This window comes from Mobula hypostoma, chromosome X2 (assembly GCF_963921235.1).
Source record: "Mobula hypostoma chromosome X2, sMobHyp1.1, whole genome shotgun sequence".
NCBI classification, from domain to species: domain Eukaryota; kingdom Metazoa; phylum Chordata; class Chondrichthyes; order Myliobatiformes; family Myliobatidae; genus Mobula; species Mobula hypostoma.
This window is the reverse complement of record NC_086129.1, coordinates 35,538,217-35,559,415: the sequence shown is the minus strand read 5'-3', so window position 1 is coordinate 35,559,415 and position 21,199 is coordinate 35,538,217. Positions and strand designations below refer to the sequence as shown.

At 44.0% G+C, this 21,199-nt stretch overlaps 1 protein-coding gene across 1 annotated transcript in view; it reads left to right on the top strand.

Annotated features, from left to right (window-relative positions):
* Nucleotides 1-21,199, top strand: part of LOC134340681 (out at first protein homolog) — a 36,982-nt gene that overhangs the window by 10,578 nt on the left and 5,205 nt on the right. The window contains exons 2-3 of the mRNA XM_063038128.1: nucleotides 12,579-12,713; nucleotides 14,540-14,720. Of these exons, the coding sequence (XP_062894198.1) occupies nucleotides 12,579-12,713; nucleotides 14,540-14,720 (316 nt within the window). The remainder of the gene's footprint in view (nucleotides 1-12,578; nucleotides 12,714-14,539; nucleotides 14,721-21,199) is intronic.

Below are 21,199 nucleotides of genomic sequence, written 5' to 3'. Positions count from 1 at the left end.
GACAGTAGAAATGGGGTGAAGGATTAAAGTGAGAAGCGGCTAAGAGATGGGAGCTGCTTTTGTAGACTGAGCAGACATACTGTCCAAAGCAGCTTGGTATTTCCAGTACAGTGGCGACCACATCATGTCCTCTTGTATTGAGCAGTGGTGCCCTGGGGAAGAGGTGCTGGCAGAATAAACCAAGGGAGTGGCCTCGGAGGTGTTGAAGTAGACTGGGCAAGTAGAATCATAGAGTGGTACAACGCAGAAACGGACATTTTGGCTCAACTGGTCCATGCTGATCAAGCTCCCCATCAAAGCTAATCATATTTGCCAGTGTTTGGCCCATATCCCTCTGAACCTGTCTTATCCATGTACAATACTGTGCAGAAGTCTTAGGCACATATGTGTAGCTCGGGTGCCTAAGGACTGTGTTTGTCAACGTGGAGTGGTGAGTGAATTTTTCAATCTGGGTACAAAGGATGTTGGGAAAGGCAAGGGTGGAGCACCACAGGAGTGTGGGACAGGTGGCAGAAGAGGAGTGCCAGGGATGGGTGACGTGGGTGTAGACACACCCAGCCCTGAGATACCAGGGAAGGTTATTTGATTCCAATCTGGTTTGTTGATCATTACAGAATGTCTCTGGTGTTTCTACCCCCTTCTCCCTTCCTCTTTTCCCAACCCATGATTCCCCTCTCCTTGCCACTTTATCCACAACAGAGACCTATATCAGAATTAGGTTTATCATCACTCACACATGTATCATGAAATGTATTTATTTTTTGCAACAGTACAGCGCAATGCTGTGCAAAAATCGTAGGCATCCTCGCTGTATAAATCTACTAAGACTTTTTTACTATACTATACCTGTCCAAGTATGGATAGGATGGACTGGTCAAGGGAATGAGTAGATATTGTGGTGGAAATGGAGCAGAGGGCTTTGCCTTGATCATGTTGGTACTGCACTCTCCACTTTTCCATTCTAATCCTAACTTGTTCCTTGGAAAATGTGAAGAGGACTTGGGGTGTCAGGTAGTGGGTCACTCACCATGGGGTACCCAGCTTCTAGCCTCTCTTGTAGCAATGATATTGACATGACTGGTCTTGTTGAATTTCTGGTCAATGGTGACCAGCCAGGATATTGAGGACGAAGAACTCTTCATGGAAATGCCCCTGAATGCCAAGCAGTTGTTTTTTTTTCCACACAGGAGATTTTTGTCCCTCTGTTCCCCCTCTCTGCAATTGAAACCACATCCTGTTTTCCTACTTCTCCAGCTTTGGAAAAAGTCATCAATTTGAAACGTCAACTGTTTCTCTCTCAGATGCTGCCCTGACCTGCTGGTTATTTTCTATTTTATCTTTGATTTCTAGCAGCTGCAAAGTTTTGCTTTGAGGTGCATCGAACTGCACTCCCCCCCCCCAAAGGGTTAGCATTCAAGGGGCGCAAACGTCAAGGGTCAGCTCCCATGACAACCCACAAGTCAACGAGTTAGCACTTGCAAAAAGAGGGTGAAAGTTGCTGAAAGAAGAGAGGACACACAATATATTTGAAGGGCGCAGTGTGTGAATGGCCAGTGATGTGAAATGCAGGGTGCAAGAGGGGATGTTGGAGAACAGGAGGAGGTTTGTGCTCGTGGTTGACAGCAAAGCAGTGAACCAACTGATTGTTGTGGCTGAGTGTAGCAGGGGAGGAGAGTGAGCAGAGGGAACTGTTTACAGCATATCAGATATAATGTCTGCTTGGGGTTGAGGGCAGCGGGTCCAAGTTTCATTGTTGACAGGAATGTTACATGTCACCAATCTATGCTGTCATTTAGATTTTGCTGCAGGCATGGGCTGCTTCCCTTGCAAAGAGTTGCAAGTTGTGAGCGGAGGTAAAAATTGCACAATTACCTACAGTCATCCCCACTTCAGGTGTTGGGATGGAAGAAAGGTCAGTGATGAATCAGCTGGAGATGATGGGACCTAGGACTCTGCTCCAGGGAGCTGCTGGAGGTGATGACATGGGAATGGGATGACTGACTCATCCTACTCCAGCCCTTGTTCCTGGTGCAAGGTCTGACTGCAACAACAGGAGTATTTTAACTTTTGAGTTGAGTTTGATCACGTGTGGTCTAATGTAGCCTTGACAGCAAGGACTGGCCTGCTTGCCTCACCTCCTAGAGTTTTTCTTGTCTGTTTAACCAAGACTATAATGAGAGGCAATGCCAAGTTGTCCTGGTTTTATCCAAGCTGGGCACCAGATCCAGATTCCGATTTATTTATCACATGTTCATGGGACGTGCAGTGAACTGGGTCGTTTGTGTTGATAACCAGCACATCGAAAGATGTGCTGTGGCAACCGGCAAGTGTTGCCACAGATTCCGCTGCCAACATAGATTGTCTACGACTTTCAGAAGAACAATCCCAGCAAAAATGATAATGGTAGCAGCAACAACAGCAAAGCAGGGCTCTTTCCCACCCGTTGCCTCACACACTGGCCTCCTCTGGGTCTCCAGTCCTTGACCCCAGAATCTTTGACTTGCAGACAACAGGCCTCCAGCTTCGGATTTTGCCCCAACACTAGCCGATCACGGGTTTGACCAGCGCTCCCTATAAATTTTTTTTTAACAGCTACATGGACCAGCCTTTGCTCTGAGTAGGAAATTTTTATGTGGCCTGAAAACTACTCATTACTTTAATAAAACATTATGTAAAGGAAAATTCCAGCTGTGCAGCAACAAAGGCTGGGTGTGTGGGAGCATCTTTGTTACTGCGTGGTCGTGCCCCCGTGCAGCTTAAAGGGAACATTGGGTTTGACCTTCAGGCCTTGACTTCCAGACTTGCATGGACCTCCAATCCTTTTTGACTCTGGCGCTCGTGACTCCTTTGTGCTTCTACTTTCAGGCTTCTGTTTCTGAACTTGCCATGCTCTGGACTTCAACCTTTAGCTGTGCCCAACAACTGGGTAACAACCCCACGATTCGCCCGATCATGGGTTTGACCCTGGGGCCTTGACATCTAGATTCGCACGGATAGCATTTGATCTTTGGGCCTTCACTTCCAGACTTGCATGGGCCTCTGATCCCGGTGACGTGGTTTTGGGGGGGGGGGGGGTTGGCGGAGTCTCTGGCCCTCGTGAATATTGCCCATACAGTCTTTCGACTCGGGACTGGGAATAGCTGGTCTCCTTAAAGCCTGCTTGACCAGACCTGAATCATTGACGCTTGACTAGACTTGAACTCCTACCCAGTCTTTTCATATCCTGCCCTTGACTTCTAATGTCCCCCTCATCCATGTCCTCAAATCCTCAACTGATTCCAAACTGATGCTATGACCTACAGACTCACTTTCAAGGACTCTTTTACAGCTCATGTTTTTAGTATTACTTTTTTTCCATTTGCAGTTTGCCTTCTTTTGCACATTGGCTGTTTGCCTGCTTATAGTTTCTCATAAATTCTATTGCATTTCTTTTTTTCCCTGCAAACGAGTGGGAGGATTGTTTGCAGCCTGTTTAGGGGAATGTAAGACACTCTTAAATTTCTACAGATGTACAGTGGAGAGCATTCGAACTGGCTGCATCACTGTCTGGTATTGGGTGCGGGGGGGGTGGGGGGAGTCTACTACACAGGATCAAAGTAAGCCGCAGAGAGTTGTAAATTTAGTCAGCCCCATCACAGGCACTGGCCTCCATAGTATCCAGGATATCTTCAAGGAGTGATGCCTCAAAGAGGCCGCGTCCATCACTAAGGACCCCCATCACCCAGATCATGCGCTTTTCTCATTGCTGCCACCAGGAAGGAGTTGCAGGAGCCTTAATGATTCAGTAACAGCTTCTTCCCTTCTGCCATCCAATTTCTGAATGGACGTTGAACCCATGAACACTACCTCACTACTTTTTTAAAAATTTCTGTTTTTGCACTAATTTAACTTAACTATTATTTATATATATATTTGCCAAAAGGGAATCTGGATTGGTGTGTTAAGCTGCTGTGATGTTTAGATTCAGATTTAGTTTAAAAAAAACAACACGGCTGCATCAGGTGACAGCTGTAACTTCCTCCTAATCAGTGGGATCAAGGTTCAAAGTAACTTTATTATCAAGACCATATGTTACCATATACTACCTTGAGATTCATTTTCTTGCAAACATTTGCAGGTTTTTTTTTAAAAAAAAAAGAAATGCAATAGAATTTGTGAAAGACTATAAGCAGCCAAAGAAGCTGAACTGCAAATGAAAAAGTAATACTGAGAACACAAGTTGTAAATGGTCCTTGAAAGTGAGTCTGTAGGTCATAGGATCAGTTCAGAGTCTTTTGGTTTCTGGGCATTGGTGTTCCCATACCACTCCTATGATGCAACCACTCAGGATACTCTACATAGTTAATCTACAAGGTAACGTGACGAATCAATGCCAACTTCTAAGAAAGTAGAGCAACTTCTTTATGGTGACACTTGTGTGCTGGTCCCAGGACAGATCCTTTGATAGTCAACACCAAGGAATTTAAAGCTACTGGCCCTCTCCACTTCTAATGCCCTAATAAAAACTAGCTCATGGGCTTCTTCTTCCTGTACTCAGTAATCAGCTCTTTGGTTTTGTTGACATAGACTTGTTGTAGCACCGTTCAACCACATTTTCAATCTCCCACCTAGATAGGACAAAACTTCTCACGACTTTTGCCCACGCTCAAGATTTTCTGATGGGGTAATTTTTTTTTGTAGAGCATTGATCTGTTACTGTATAACTTGTGTATTAATCTAGTACTTTATGATATATTAGATTGTTAATGTGTAACAAGTTGGCTAGCCATTTTGTTCTTTAATTAGATGATTAACCCTTTATTGTGTAGCTTTCAATAGAATTCTGAGTGTTTGATCTTTCTATAAAGTGACTTTGTGATGTTGAGTGGAATTGCCAGGGACACTAATGTACATATTTTTGAGTATTGTAAAACTTGTCTGCTTGTGACCTGTAGTTAATCGTTAATGTTAAGAGCTCTGCTGATGTAGTTTTGAAATTTAACTGCTGGGATTGATTTAATTAGTGTGTTTAAGGCTTCAGATTTAGTCCGCTTATCAAGTCGGGTTGCTGTAGAGTTTTGTGGGGGTTTTTTTCTTGTGGAGAGTTCAAGTTATTAAGGGCAGGAAATTTGAGGAAGTTTCCTCGTATTTAGACAACTTTGATGTTGTAAGAGCCAAGTTTTCTGGTGCCTAATTAACTTCAGGGAATAAGCCAATCCAATTCCTCTTTCTATCTGCATTTTTTAAATATATTAATGCATTGATTCATGTTAAAATCATGTTTAAATATCCAAAACATGGAGCAATTTTCTTAGCTGAAATGTACATCTGTTTTAGTCAATGCTTCTGTAGATTTCTGGCCAATGGTACAGGGGGTGTTACTGTACTGTGTCTGGCAATAGGAAAGATCACAGCATGATGCTTACATAGGCATTCACTGCACGGGTGCGAGTGAATAACCACTCCATGCCCATCACTGCTTCTGGATCCAAGCAAGTCAGACAGCGTCTGTGGAAAAGAGTAAACAGTCGGCATTTTGGGCTGAGACACTTCAGGGCTGGAGAAAAAGATGAGAAGTCAGAGCAAGAAGGTGGGGGGAGGGGAGGAAGAAGTACCAGGTGGCAGATGATAGGTGAAACGGGGAGAGAGGAAGGGGGAAGTAGAGTTGGGAAGTTGATTGGTGGTCTGGTGGAACAGAAGTAACGAGAAGCTCGGGGGTTGAGATTAGAGTCACTGTCATTGGTAAGTACTCCAAAAGCAACACACACAAAATGCTAGAGGAACTCAGCAGGTCTGGCAGCATTTATGAAGAGGAATAAACAGTGGATGTTTTGGGCGGAGACCCTTCATCAGGACTGGAAAGGAAAGGGGGACAGAAGCCAGAGTAAGAATGTGTGAGGAGCAGGAGGAGTACAAGCTGTCGGTGATGGACAAGGCCTGGTGAGGGAAAGGAAGTGGGTGGGGGAGTGAGCGAGGATGAAGTAAGAAGCTGGGAGCTGATAGGTTGAAGAGATAAAGGGCTGAAGAAGAAAGAATCTGATAGGAAAGGACGGTAGACCATGAGAGAAAGGGAAGGAGGGAAGGGCACCAGGGGAAGTGATGGGCTGTGAGGGTAACCAGAATTTTAGTTACTCAGTATCAACAGCTCAGCACTTTACCTATCATTTTGTGACTTAACAATGGCATTTTATTAAAAATGCCGAATTCCTCAAGCATTTTGTGTGCACTGCTCAAGATTTCCAGCATCAGCAGAATCTCGTGTTCAAGTGCTCCAAAATGTTTGGAAAAGGTTGGTTCTCAAGTTCTTTGTAATATGCAGGATGTGGGTGTCTTTTATTGTCTATTCCTATTTGCCTTCGAGGAGGCAATGATGAGTTTTCTAAACCAACATCCTGCTGTGCAGGAGGGAGGCTAGATTGCTCAGCGTGTTCTGTAAGCTCAGAATTGTACATCTGTTTCTTATCGAGTGATTCCCCCCGCCCCCCCCCCAACTCTTAAACTCAAGGAGCACTCTCAGCTAGAGTCATAGAGCAATATTGTACGATACAGGCTAACCAGTCCATGGTGCCATCCAACTGGTCCCAATTTCCTGCATTTGGCCCATATGCACCCAAGCCTCGCCTCTTCATGTACCTGTTTGTGTTAGCAAAATGTTAAGATGTTAGGTAGAGTAAAGAGGCAATCTATTCTTCAACCTGGTGAACGAAAAAACAATCAGAAATATGGAAGCCCAGCTGGTTAGTGTGTTGGTATGTGTTCCAGGAAATAAGCTGTCAACGTTCTAGGAAAGGGGGTTATGAGGAAGGACAATGAGAGACTGGTAAGAGTTAGAGTATGTTGGGCAATTTGTCTTGATAAGTTCAAGCTGCTTAAAGAAATGGTGCAGATATTGGTGTCTGAACCTTGGTCAGAGTCAGTACCATAGTGAACAGTTTGGCTTGTCTTCAGAGAGTTGTTTGATTGGTGGCTCCAGGTGCTTTGCACCTGGGCGCTGAAAACCCCTCCTTAAAACCTTTCCACTTCCTCCCTCGAGACTGCCATCACTTCACTTCACTGATCAATCTGTTCCTTGGTTGCCTTTGTGTCTTCTCCATTTTGAAACCCTGGATAGAATCGGCACTCTTCGTTCCAAGGCCACCAAAGGCAGACACTGACAATTCTGTCCCGAAACCCAGCCAGGTGAAAAGAAACCAGCTTAGAGCAGCGTAGTAATGCTATTACACAACCAGTCACCAGGGTTCAATTTCACTGCTGTAACGATTTTGTGCGTTCTCCCTGTGACTGCGCATTTCCTCAGGTGCGCCAGTTACTTCCTACGTTCCAATGTGTCCAGTTAGTAAGGCAATTGAGTGGCATGGGCTTATTGGCCCAGAAGGATCTGTCACCATGCTATATAAATAAATAAATAAATAAGCAAGCAAGCTACCATTGATTGTTAGGGAAACTGATCCATTATCCCATGGCTGGTATTTAGTTTGTTTCGACCACCCCTAAAAGAGCTTTCTCGAAGAATAACTACCAATCAACATTCATTTGCTGTAATGAGATTGTCCTGGAATCACGTCCTTCCCATGGCAAGGTGGCCTTTTGGTTATTGGACTGATCATTACCATATTGCAACATGGAACAGTACAGGCCCTTCAGCCCACAGTGTTGTGCTGACCTTTTAACCTACTCTAAGGTCAATCTGGCCCTTCCCTCCCACATAGCCCTCAAGTTTTCTATCCATGTGCCTATTTAAGAGTTCCTTAAATGTCCCAAAATGTGTCTGCTCCTATCACCACCGCTGGTAGTGTTCTTGTGTGGCTGTGGAGGGAAAAAACTCTGACAGATTATATTGGACATTGCCTTTGTCAACTGAATCTGGCACCAGTCAATATTACTAATGCTTTCCTCCTTGAGTATGCTATTTATAAGGCAAAAGACATGGGAGCAGAATTAGGCCATTCTGCCCATTGAGTCTGTTCCGCAAGACTCTTCCACACTACTATTCCAAATAAGTCGCGGAGAGAAAGGGCATCTCCATTTCGGGTTCAGACAAAGGTTTCCTGCTGTCCACCAGTCAGCTGGTTCGGGGATGCACTGGCTCACGTGATCAGGCTCTTCAGCTTTCCTTGCTTCCCTCTTGTCTAACCACAATGAGGAATGGGTCGTCAGATTTCAAATATCACATCCTGGCCCTTTTGCTTTGATGCAGGCCAAGCCTTTCAGGGTTAATGCTAGAGAGGAAGAAGCATCCTGCAGGAACATGGCTTGAAGAGTTAAATTCCTGATTATTAATTTGCCTTGTACTCGAACTACACTTTGCATTCATGTTACACTTCCAGGATGGTAGAGGTTCTTGGATGCTTCACCTCAGGTGACGGTACTTCAAGTAGAAGTGATTGAGTAGGGCAGAAGAAAGCTTCTGGGCTGTGGAGAGTCAATAAAATAATGATGTGTTAATTTGGGACAGACAGCCACTCGTATAGGGAGGAAGGGATGCAAGGAACTGTAGCACAGTGGGCCGTGTTAACGCTGGAGCCCCTCCAGTAGAGGAGGGGGCATTAAAACACTGGGCTGGAGAATGGAAATAAACTGGGAAATGGTGAGAAACTTGGTGATTCACAGACTGAAAATTGATCACAGCCAGAATCACCTCCCTGTGGGTTGCGAGTTTTCTCCGGAACAACATTCCAAACATCTGGTGGAGAATTCCAGGGGCCAGCTTTGGGTCTGCATATGTCCAGGCCTTTCATTAATCAGTTCACGACAATGCAAACGACTCCACCCGCTGGAGTACTGCAGAGTTCTCAGCTCAGGGATAGCGGTCGGCGGTATCATTTTCCTCTTTCATTTTGTGTTTGTGTGTGTGTCTAGTTTATTATTTCTCCTAGCTCACAGGCATCAATCTCTTCCCTATTACCACGTCTCAACCAGCTCCGCTGCCCGCAGAACAGTACCAGTATGATGCAGCACGTTCATCGGACGTGACATGGTCTTGCTGTCCAGCTCTCTGTGCTCCTTCCACAGGGCGAGGGGACGTCCAGGGTGCCTTCAGAAATATCGGCAATGTAGAGAAAGCTTGGCCAGAGACTGTTGATGGGGAGATGGGGCGAGCTGTGTGACGATGTACAACCATTTGGCCACAGGAGCTGGTGATTTTATTACAGGATATGCAGTAGGCAATATAAATTCAGCTGCTCCGAGAGTCTACCTTTAAGATGAACATCATGAGTTAGGATGAAGTGTCTCAGTGCAGAATGTTGACTGTCCATTTCTCTTCACACGTACTGCCTGACCTGCTGAGTTCCTCCAACAGTTTTTTTCCTTTGTATGAGTTCAGATCTAATGCTTGGTCACTCTAATTCAGTCTGTCTTTTGTCACCAAGCCTAAGCTGTTGATTCTCAAGTACATTCTGGTCGAAGACCCACAATAAACCTGGATTGTGTAAATGGGCGCTTGGCACACAAACTTGAATGCAGTGAAGCATTGTCTGACCCTGTGTCACATGAACACCAGCACGTGACCTGGAACTACAGAGGAAAACTCTCTGGACAAGTCAAATTGGCTTTTTGCCATGGTCTGACCTTTAGAGCTGGAAACAACTAGGAATCGCAATGGTGCCGTATCCCTACTCTTCCGCAGTAAGGGAGCAAGTCATCCGGAAACTGGAAGGTGAAACATAGCCCACTGAGTGTCAGGGAGCTGCTGCATCTCATCTCCCTCTCCACCGGCTGCCTGCCCCTCTCCCATCAGTTGCCTGCAGTCTTCCCGTCTCCATGCTCGGCTTCACTTCTGAAAGCTTTAAGCTTAAAACTGTTTGGCTCACACGGCTTAAAAGTGACTAAAGCTCAAAACTGTTCTCTCAGCAGTGGGGGAAGAGTGTTCGTACTGCTTCACTGGTGAGGCCTTTAATGTTAAGACAGAAACACAAAGGTTCAGTTCATTTTCTTCTCATCAGAATCAGGTTTAATCACTGGCATATTTTTCTCTTTGCGACAGCAGCACAATGCAATACATAATAATAGAATGATAATAAATTTGCAGCTCTCTGCAGCTTGCTTCGATCCTGTGCCAGGCAGTGATGCAGCCAGTTAAAATGCTTTCCATGGTATATCTGTAGAAATTTTTGAGCGTTTTTGGTGACATTACTGAATCTCCTCAAACTCCTAATGAAATATAGCCCCTGTTGTGCCTCTTTTGTAACTGCATTGATATGTTAGGTCCAGGAAAGATCCTCAGAGATATTGACACCCAGGAACTTGAATTTGCTCACTGTTTCCACTTCTGATCCCTCTGAGGACTGGTGTTTGTTCCTTTGTCTCAACCATTCAGAAGTCCACAATCAGTTCTCACTGACGTTAAATCTTGAAATTAAATCTATCACTATTAAGAGAAAATCTGCAGATGCGGGAAATCCGAGCAATGCACACAAAACGTTGGAAGAACTCAGCAGGCCAGGCAGCACCTGGGGGTGGGGGGGGGGGTGGTGCGGGAAGTACAGTTGACGCTTTGGGCTGAAACTATTCGGCAAGACTATCATTTTTGTGTAAGCAAAGGCCCCAACCAGCTTGTGAAAAACTAACCAATGCATCCGTCCAATGTGGTTAGCATTGGGTTCTGATATCTGAGTAAACACAAATGTGCCCTGAAGAGAATAAGTCCTGCTCCTTCTCAAGGAAGTGCAATTTTGGTAATTCAGTATGATCATGCTAACGCTGTTGCATCTTCAAAGAAATGAGGAATCCCACTCATTTCTTGCTTTTCACTTCAGAGTTCAGTCCTTTGCAGCAAAGGGTACAGAATAATATCCAACAAATACCCATAAATCTCTTCATGATGGTGTTGGATGAGCAACACTGGGAAGATTGGCATGCTGCTTTTGAAATGCCATGGGGTGTTTAATGCCCATCCGAGAGGGCAAACCAACCCTGAGGTTAATGTCTCCTTTGAAAGGTGATGGTATTCAGAACTGCAGTGAAATATCAGCCTGGATATTTGTTCTGCTTCCCAAACCTGGGTTTGTGATGTACAGCACGGAAAAGGCCCTTTTGGCCCATACACGTCCAAGCTAACTTGTGATCAAATTTTTCCAAACCACTTTGTTGAGTGGAATCTAATACCAGGCTTGAGTGACTGTCACTCAGATTTTCTGAACAAATCAAATATAATTAGTCATGTCGGAATTGCTAATTTTCCAGATAGGGATGGTGGGAAATGCATCGGAAAACACTGACCTATTATTCAACACTCATCTTTCCACCTGTCGCTGTCTTTCAATCTTATCGCTGTTACCACTTTAATCTGTTTGAAATCTAAACTGTGCATGAATATTCAGTGGAGGCTGAGCCTTGTTCAAGTGGCTTGTCCTTCTTTTGGCTCCAGCAGAGATCCATAGGGACTTTCCTGGTTGAACATGGTTCAATTTTATGCTTGTACATACTTATCAACAGGAAGTGGTTTATTTACATATAAGGGACCTGGACAGATTTCAAAATGTGACACATAATTTGAGCAAGAGAATGATTAAAGTCTGCTTCCTCAGAGGTTTGTTTTCAGGAACATGATCTTTCTGTTTCTTGATTGCAAATCTACAACCTTCTAATGAGCTGCCTCGAAGGTGAGCATTAGTTGCATGTTAATCTTTTAACTTCTCCGAGTCTGGGAGTGATGGAGGGTCATTAATGAAATTTCAGTGAGTCAAGTGGTTATATTTAACTTGCTGAGTTCTTCCACTGTGTGAGTGTCAAGTGAATTCCCAATGTTGCTGGAGGGTGGGATAAATCAGATAGTGGTCCAAATGCACGGTAGGTCAGGCAGTACTGGTGGGAAAAGAAGCAGAGTTAATGTTTTGAGTTGAAGCCCCTTGGCTCTGAAAATCAACTTTGTGTTTCCTTCTCCTCAGATGCTGCCTGATCTGCTGAATCTTTTTGGCATTTTTTTGGTTTCATTTCAGATTTCGAGCATCTGATTGGTCTTCTGAATTTTGTTTTCATCAAGATGTCAAGTCAGAAGATGAGGTGATGGAAACTACTGAGGGAGTTAAGGTGGCAGTGACGGTGGAGCGTGAAAGTAGTTGACTATTAAACAAATTCCTCTGGACCAATGAGCCTGAGGGTGATGGAATTTGTAGGGTGTCTGGCGCCATCATCTGGGCAAGGATTTCAATTGTCCTTAAATCATTTTTATATTGTTGTCACAGGTGTTACTGTATGCTGTAAACTGAGGGGTAAGGTTATGGTGTATTATGGAAAGGTTGGGAGGAAGAAGAAATAGATGTGGTAGTGATCTGTCTCTAAAGCTTGGAAGGTACTGTACATTTTGAAAAGGACTCCTGCAGTCATCGTTGTGTTCTGAATTATCTTTGGGGATGTACAACATGAATTTCTTTTTGTTATGAAATCATCCAGTTTTGACTCCCTCAGTGGGTCTTGCTGGACTTGGGCCAGTGTTGCAGATCTGACGAGCAAGTTTTTCATTGTACCTGTATCTCAACTTGACTTGAAAACTCGGGTAACAGAAGAGTGTCGATGATCTGAGTATCATGTGGACTCTTGTCCTGCATTCTTCCACAATATTGGTAATACTTGTCTCATTTTCGTTCTCCTTGTAATAGGAAGTGAAGATTATCCGTTCCCTGATCTTGGGGGAGATGGAACGAGGTCAAACACAGTTTCAGGGTCTGTGTTTCATCACCAGGCTTCACAAGAATGAAATTATTCCCAGTGAATCCATGGCAAAACTTCGACAGGTGAGACATGGTTCCACACAAAGCCAGAGGGAGTCTTTAACCATTTTCACTACCTCTTTTCCTACAGTTTCTTCTCTCCTCCTCCGTGTGGGCTTGTGAAGTGATATTCTGAGGCATTTTGTGAATGATTTCATGTTGCTGTGAGAATAAGATGCATTCACTCATCTCTGGAGTAATTGAACAGAAAGGCCTGTTGCTCTAATCACTGGGTGGGAGTGGAGAGCTGGAGATGGGTCTGTAAATCACCGCTTCTCTTGTGAAAATGTCAGAACCTGTTATTAAAGGTGTTACAGCAGGGCGGTTAATATTTATTTAATGATCATGTTTGATTATATCTGTTGCCATGCTTTTAACAAGTAATGTGTTGTGGATAAAGGGAAGGTGGTATATCTCCTAAAAGGCAGTTGATAAGGTGTTGCATTAAAGGCTGATGAGGTAAATAAAATCTCTGCAGTATACAAATTAGGGTGGATAAAAGACTGACTGTCTAACAGGAAACAAAGAGAAGCAAAATGGGTATTTCTCCAGTTAGTAAAATTCAAGTGTGTGCCACAGGAATTGTGAAAACAACAAATGCTTACAATTCATAAATGACTTGGAAGGAGTTGCCAGAGAAACATAGAAACATAGAAAATAGGTGCAGGAGTAGGCCATTCGGCCCTTTGAGCCTGCACCGCCATTTATTATGATCATGGTTGATCATCCAACTCAGAACCCCGCCCCAGCCTTCCCTCCATACCCCCTGATCCCTGTAGCCACAAGGGCCATATCTAACTCCCTCTTAAATATAGCCAATGAACTGGCCCCAACTGTTTCCTGTGGCAGAGAATTCCACAGATTCACCGCTCTCTGTGTGAAGAAGTTTTTCCTCATCTCGGTCCTAAAAGGCTTCCCCTTTATCCTCAAACTGTGACCCCTTGTTCTGGACTTCCCCAACATCGGGAACAATCTTCCTGCATCTAGCCTGTCCAATCCCTTTAGAATTTTATATGTTTCAATCAGATCCCCCCTCAATCTCTAAATTCCAACGAGTACAAGCCCTTTCTTCATATGAAAGTCCTGCCATCCCAGGAATCAATCTGGTGAACCTTCTTTGTACTCCCTCTATGGCAAGGATGTCTTTCCTCAGATTAGGGGACCAAAACTGCACACAATACTCCAGGTGTGGTCTCACCAAGGCCTTGTACAACTGCAGTAGTACCTCCCTGCTCCTGTACTCGAATCCTCTCGCTATAAATGCCAGCATACCATTCGCCTTTTTCACCGCCTGCTGTACCTGCATGCCCACTTTCAATGACTGGTGTATAATGACACCCTTAAACTTATTAAATTTTCTGTTGACACAAGCTGGGTAGGAAAGTTGTGAAAAGGATGCAAGGAGGCCACAAAAGAGATGAGATAGTTCAAGTGAATGCACAATGATCTAGCAAATGGAGTACAATGGGGGGAAACAGTGACATTGTCCATTTTTGCAGGGAAAAGGAAAAGGGAGAGTGGATCGAGAAGAAGCTGAGTCCAAATGTGTGATTCACGAATGTTAGTATGTAGGTATTGCTCGTAACGGAAACTATTGAAAGCATCCTGACTGCACCCTAGGGAAGATTTCACAACCCATTTTCTATCCCATTTAGGTGAGATTAGACCGGATGAGTAATGTGGGCAGAAGAATTGGATTGGTTGTCATGGAAAATCCTCAGTGCAATATTCTGTAGTTTAACTTCTCAAGCCTTCATTTTAGCTATTGCAGTACTTCTGCTGATGTTGTTGAAATGTGACTGTTGCTCTTCCTGCGTCATCAGCACCGAATGCTTTCTCTTTCATTGTAGAAGAACCCAAGAGCGGTGCGCGTGGCAGAGGAGCAGCGCGGGCTCGAGCATTTATACATGGACGTAGTAGTGAACTACAGCAAGGCCAGTCAGCTGAGCGCCCATGTACACAATGTCTGTGCAGAGGCCACAGACGGCATCTACGCAAGAGAGAGCGACGTGAAACACTGGATAAACTCAGGTTGGTGAAATTGGTGGAAGAAGTGGGAAAGAAAGTTGGAGGAACGGCGCACGAGAGGTTGGGCACCAGCTTTGTCCAACGTGGCTCAGACCCCTGCTGGAGTACAGCGTGCTTTTCTGGTCGCTGTGCTGTGAGAAGAATTTGATGATGTTTGAAAAGATGCAGAAGGATAGTACATTTCATTATTATGGAGAGATTGCAGAGGCTAGTTTTTTTTTATTTGGAGCACAAGAGGTTGACATGGGACTTGATTAAGGTATATAAAGTCTTTTTCTTACATTTGTCACATGCGCATTGAAACAGTGAAATGTGGTGTTTGCGTCACTGACCAACGCAGTCCAAGATGTACAGGGAACAGCTCTCAAGTCTCGTCACACTTCCGGCGCCCGTATCTTACGAACCCTAACTGTACACCTCTGGGACACGGGTGGAAACCGGAGCACCACGCGGTCATGGGAAAAACGTACAAGCTGCTTACAGGCAGCAGCGGGAATTGAGCCCCAGTCTTACAGTTGGCGCAATAAAGCATCACGCACACTGCTATCATGCTATCCCAGTAGCTATGAGGAATACAGATGGGGTAGACTTCAGCAATCCCCTCCCCATTTCAAGAGTGAAAGAAACAAAAGGACACAGATCTGGGGTAAGGGATAAGATGGGGGCAGCATGGTTAGCACGGTACTAGTGACCCAGGTTCAATTCCCACCGCTGTGTGTAAGGAGTTCGTACGTACTCCTCGTGACCGCGTGAGTTTCCTCCGGGTGCTCCAGTTTCCCCTCTCAGTCCGAAGACTTGCCAGTTGGTAGGTTAATTAGTCATTGTAGATTGCCCTGTGATTAAACTAGGATTAAATTGGGGGATGCTGGGTGGCGCATCTTGAAGGGCCGGAAGAGGCTATTCTATGCTGTATCTCAATAAATAAATAATAAATACTTGGAGGGGATCTTTTTCACCCAGAGAGTGCTGGGATGCAGAGCAAGAGAGAGTGGTGGGAGCTGATCTACCGAGCACTTCAATTGCCAAGATGTAAAAGGCAAGTTGCCAAGTGCTGGGAGATGGAATGAATGGTTGGTAGAGATGTGCGGCCGAATGACCTATTCCCAAGCTGTAGGATTCTCTAACTATTCCCAATGAGGCAGATGGTTCCAGTTATACTCCCAGCTTTTAAAACAAAATGTAGGGTGTATCTCCAGTCCTTGTTATCTGTGGGTTTGCCTTTTCACCAGGTTGTCACAGACACCATCTTCAATTGTTTTTTTTTTAAATAAATATGTATGTGTACAGTTTGAGGAACCAATTGTTGCCTTTCTGAACAAGGTCATCAGTTTCAAACCCTTTGGAGTCACGTGGCTCCCGGCTGGGCTCTGCTCCAGTAAAGAGCTGCCTGTATTCACAAAAGTGTACCTTGTGATTTCAAAATTAGTCATTGCTTATATGTTTGAGTACATTCATTTGCTGCTAATATAATTTACTTTTAAGTATATTAATATGTTCACTTATGTTGATGCTTTTTAGAACATTCAAATTCAATTATCATTCAAACATACAGGAATACAGCCAGATAAAGCAGCATTCCTCTGGGGCCGAGGGGGTGAAACATACACAGCACAAGCACAGCTCATACATTGAAGGATATCTGTCTATTTGATGGGCCTATTGGCCATTTGTTTTTCTACCTGTGGGATGTTTATGCCTTTATCCCTCTGTCCATCGTGAATAACAGGGACTCGTACCATGGGTGTGCTACATTGTTGAAGGACAAGTTCTTCAGGCACGATAGTTTAAACGAGGCTATCTTTACTCTCCGGTAGATGTTTAACAAAGAAACTGCTCCAGTGGTATCATTTTGCTGAGGAGCAAAGGAGTTATCCCTGGTGATCTGGTAAATAAAAATGACTGAGCCATTATCATATTGTTGAACCTGGCTAAAAGGTGCTTCAGCAACAACCTCTCACTCAATGTCGGCAAGACCACAGGGATGATGATTGACTTCAGGAGGAGGAAACCAGAGGTCCATGAGCCAGTCCCCAATGGGGGGTCAGAGGTAAAGGGAGTCAGCATGTAAGTGTCTTTCTGAAGAAAGCACAGCCGCGCCTCTACTTCCTTAGAAGTTGCGAAGATTTGGCATGACATCTAAACTTTGACAGACTTCCATAGATCTGTGATGGAGAGTATGTTGACTGGCTGCATCACAGCCTGGTACGGAAACACTAATGCCCTTGCACAGAAAAGGCTATGAGAAGTGGTGGATATGGCCCAGTTTATCACGGGTAAAGCCCTCCCCACCATTGAGCACATCTACACAGAGTGCTGTCACAGGAAAGCAGCATCCATCGTCAGGACCATGCTCTCTTCTTGCTGCTGCCATCAGGAAAAAGATACAGGAGCTTTAAGGCCTATACCCAGACATCCCACCTCTCCTGGAAGTTCCGGGAGTCTCTCGCATATTGATAGTGGCTCCTTGATGCCCGGAAATTATATACAATATCCCGCAAATCGATTTTTTTTTGAGAGGGAGAGAGAGCGAGCATCCTGATAGGTTTACTCAGCACGAAGAGAGACCAATCAGTTTTCTCTGTGGGCAGGCTTTACAGTCGACCTCAAAAATAATGACAGTGTTGCTCGCTGCACTGTTTGCAACAGTGACTTTTCTATTGCCCATGGTGGGTTAAAATGTAAAAGACATGTTGAGGTGAGTTTAACAGGTGTCATTCGTTCATTAGCATAGCTAACGTTATTTAAACTAGCTGGCTAGCTGCTAAGGAGCTACTCTATTGATGTCCTATGTGATAATGCCAGACTCCCTGTAGACTTGCTTAAAGTTGTAATAAAATAAACATAATGTAATATATGTACATATTTTAATGTCACATTTTCTGCATATACCCAACTTGGTTTACAGATTAGACAAAATCACTAAACAAAGTATTACATACACCCATGGAGGTGGACCGGGGGAGGGGGGGATATGGGGTTGCGGGGGGTGGGGGTGCTACCTCCCTGAAATGAGTTTTTGCAGGGTGGGATGTCTGTATGCCACCAGGTTCAGGAACGGTCATTAACCCTCAACAATCAAGCTCTTGAACCAGAAGGGATAATTTCTTTCGCCCCATCAGTGAACTGTTCCTAGATTTTATGGACTCTCCTTCAAAGAATCTTCATTTCATGTTCTGAACATCTATCTATCTAAACCTATTATTTTTTTTTCTTTTTGTATTTACTGTTAGTTTTTTTTGCACATTGGTTGTTGTCCATCCTTTTGAGGTGTGATCTCGTTGGGAATCATTGATTCAATAGTGTTTCTTGTATTTACTGTGATTGCCTGTAAGAAAATGAATCTCAGGGTTGTATATAGTGATATATATATACACACATACCATACACACTTAGATAATAAATTTACTTTGAAATTTGAACTCAGAAATTTGATTATGAAGGCTTGCTATGTATAAATTAGTCACTGCATTTTCTACATCACAACACCCTTTCCAAATGTACTGGACAGATTGTAGAGTGCTTTGGGATGTTCTGAAAGAGACATAAGAGACGGGATTAGAAATGCACGCTCTTGCTTGGGAACCTCTAGCTGCTGATTGACTCCTAATTGAGCCAAGCACTCAGATGCTGGAGGAACTCAGCAAGTCAGGCAGCATCTGTGGAGGGAAATAAACATTTGACATCTTGGGCCAAGTCCTTCTACCAAGAATACACGTTGCGTCGAAAGGACAGGCACTTAGGCAAAGGGGTGGAGTGGATCTGTTGGTAAAAAAACAATATAAAATCAAATCATTTAGAAGAGGTAACATAGAATTGGAAGATGTACAATCCTTGCGGGGTACAGTTAAGAAACTGCAAGGATAAAAAGACCCTAATTGGAGCTATATACAGGCCTCCGAACGGCAGCCAGGATCTGGACTACAAATTACAACAGGAGATAGCAAAGTCATTTAAAAAGGTTAATGTTATGGTAGGCATGGGGGATTTAAATATGCAGGTAGATTAGGAAAATCAGGTTGGTGCTAGATACCGAGAGGGGGGCATTTGTAGAATGCCTACAAGATGCTTTTTGAGAGCAGCTCGTGGTTGAGCACACTAGCCCACTAGCGGATCAGCTATTCTGGATTGGGTGCTGTACAATGAACTGGAATAGATTAGACAGTTTAAGGTAAAGGAACCCCTAGGAGACAGTGATTGTTAAAGATGGAATTAATTAAGATGCAATTTGAGAGGAAGAAGCTAAAATTAGATGTATCATTGTTGCAGTGGAGTAAAGCAAATTACAGGGGCATAAGAGAGGAGAACAAAGATCAAAGTTGATCTAGAAGGTGCAGGATAGATGCATCCCAAAGAAGTAGTAGTATTCTAAAGGCAGGATGACAGAACTGTGGCTAACAAGAGAAGTCAATGCCAATGTAAAAGCCAAAGAGTGGGCATATAATAGAGCAAAAATTAGTGGGAAGTTAGAGGATTGGGAAGCTTTTTAAAAACCAACAGAAGGCAACTAAAAAGTCATAAACAGGGAAAAGAGGAAATATGAAGGTAAGCTAGCCAATAATATCAAGGAGGAATCCAAATTGTTTTTCAGATATATAAAGAGTAAAAGAGAGAGTAAATATTAGACTACTGGAAAATGATACTGGAGAGGTCGTAATGGGAGTCAAGGAAATGGTGGAAGAACTGAATAAGTACTTTGCATCAGTCTTCACTGTGGAGACGTTAGCAGTATACTGGAAGTTCGAGACTGTTGGAGGGCAGAAGTGAGGGCAGTTGCTATTACTGGGGAGAAGGTGCTTGGGAAACTGAAAGGTCTAAAGGTAGATAAGTCACCTGGACCAAGGTTCTACACCCCAGTGTTCTGAAAGAGGTAGCTGAAGAGATTGTGGAGGCATTAGTAATGATCTTTCGAGAATCACTAGATTCTGGCATGGTTCTGGAGGACTGGAAAATTGCAAATGTCACTGCACTCTTCAAGAGGTGAAGGAGTCAGAAGAAAGGAAATCGTAGGCCAGTGAGCCTGACTTAGTGGTTGGGAAGATGTTGGAATCAATTGTTAAGGATGTGGTTTTGGGGTCGGCTGGTGACACAGTGAGATCAGCGCCAGGCTCGAGAACGGAGGCTCCCGAGTTCGATCCAGTGACAGACTGCCCCCGTGCGCGCTCTCCATCCACACCGGGTTGATGTCGAGCTCACAACTCGGCCTCGTAAAATAATACTGCGAAGTGTCTGTGCGAAGAGTGGCGTCCCACACAGCCTTTCGAACTGCACCTTGTACGGCATGAAAATGCCCGACACTGGCCTCTCGGAACTGAGTCGACGTCATCATCGTCATCATTTGGGGTACTTGGAGGCACATAATAAAATAGGTCAAAGTCAGCATAGTTTCCTTAAGGGAAAATTTTGCCTGACAAATCATTCGAAATTCTTTGAAGAAATAACAAGCAGGATAGACAAAGGAGAATTGGTGAATTTTGTCATCTTGGATTTTCAGAGGGCCTTTAACAATATGCCGCACATGAGGCTGCTTAGCAAACTAAGAGCCCATGGTATACAGGAAAGATTCTTGCATGGATAAAGCATTAGCTGATTAACAGGAAGCAGAGTGGAAATAAAGGGAGCATTTTCTGACTGGCTGTCGGTGACTAATGGTGTTCCATAGGGGTCAATGTTGGGACCATTTCTTTATATGTTATATGTCAATGATTTGGATGACAGAATTGATGGCTTTGTGGCCAAGTTTGTGGACGATGCAAAGGCAAGTGGATGGGCAGATAGTGAGGAAACAGTGAGGCTGCAGAAGAACTTTGATTTAGACAGGTTAGGAGAATGGGCAAAGAAGTGGCAGATGGAATACAGTGTTGGGAAATGTATGATCATGTACTTCTGTAGAAGAAATAAAAGCCTACAATGTTTTCTAAATGGAAAGTAATTTTTTTTTTAAATGTGTGGTTTAGAGGGACTTGGGAGGCCTCGTGCAGGATTCCCGAAAGTTTAATTTGCAAGTTGAGTCGATGGTGAGGAAGGCAAATTCAATGTTAGCATTCATTTCAAGAGGATTAGAATATAAAAGCAAAGATATAATATTGAGGCTTTACAAGGCATTGGTAAGGCCTTACTTGGAATATTGTGAGCAGTTTTGGGCCCTTTTTTGGACTCAAAGGAGATTCATGAGAATGGTTTCAGGAATGAAAGGGTTACCATATGAGGACCGATTGATGCTTCTGGGACTGTACTCTCTGTTGTTCAGAAGAATGAAGGGGGATCTAATTGAGACCTATTGAATGTTGAAAGGCTCCAATGGAGTGGATGTGGAGAGGATGTTTCCTATGGTGGGCAAGTCTAGGACCAGAGGGCAGAGCCTCAGAATAGAGGGATGTCCTTTTAGAGTGGAGATGAGGAGGAATTCCTTTAGCCAGAGTGGTGAATCTGTGGAGGCCAGGTCATTGGGTGTATTCAAGGCAGAGGTTGATGGATTCTTGAGT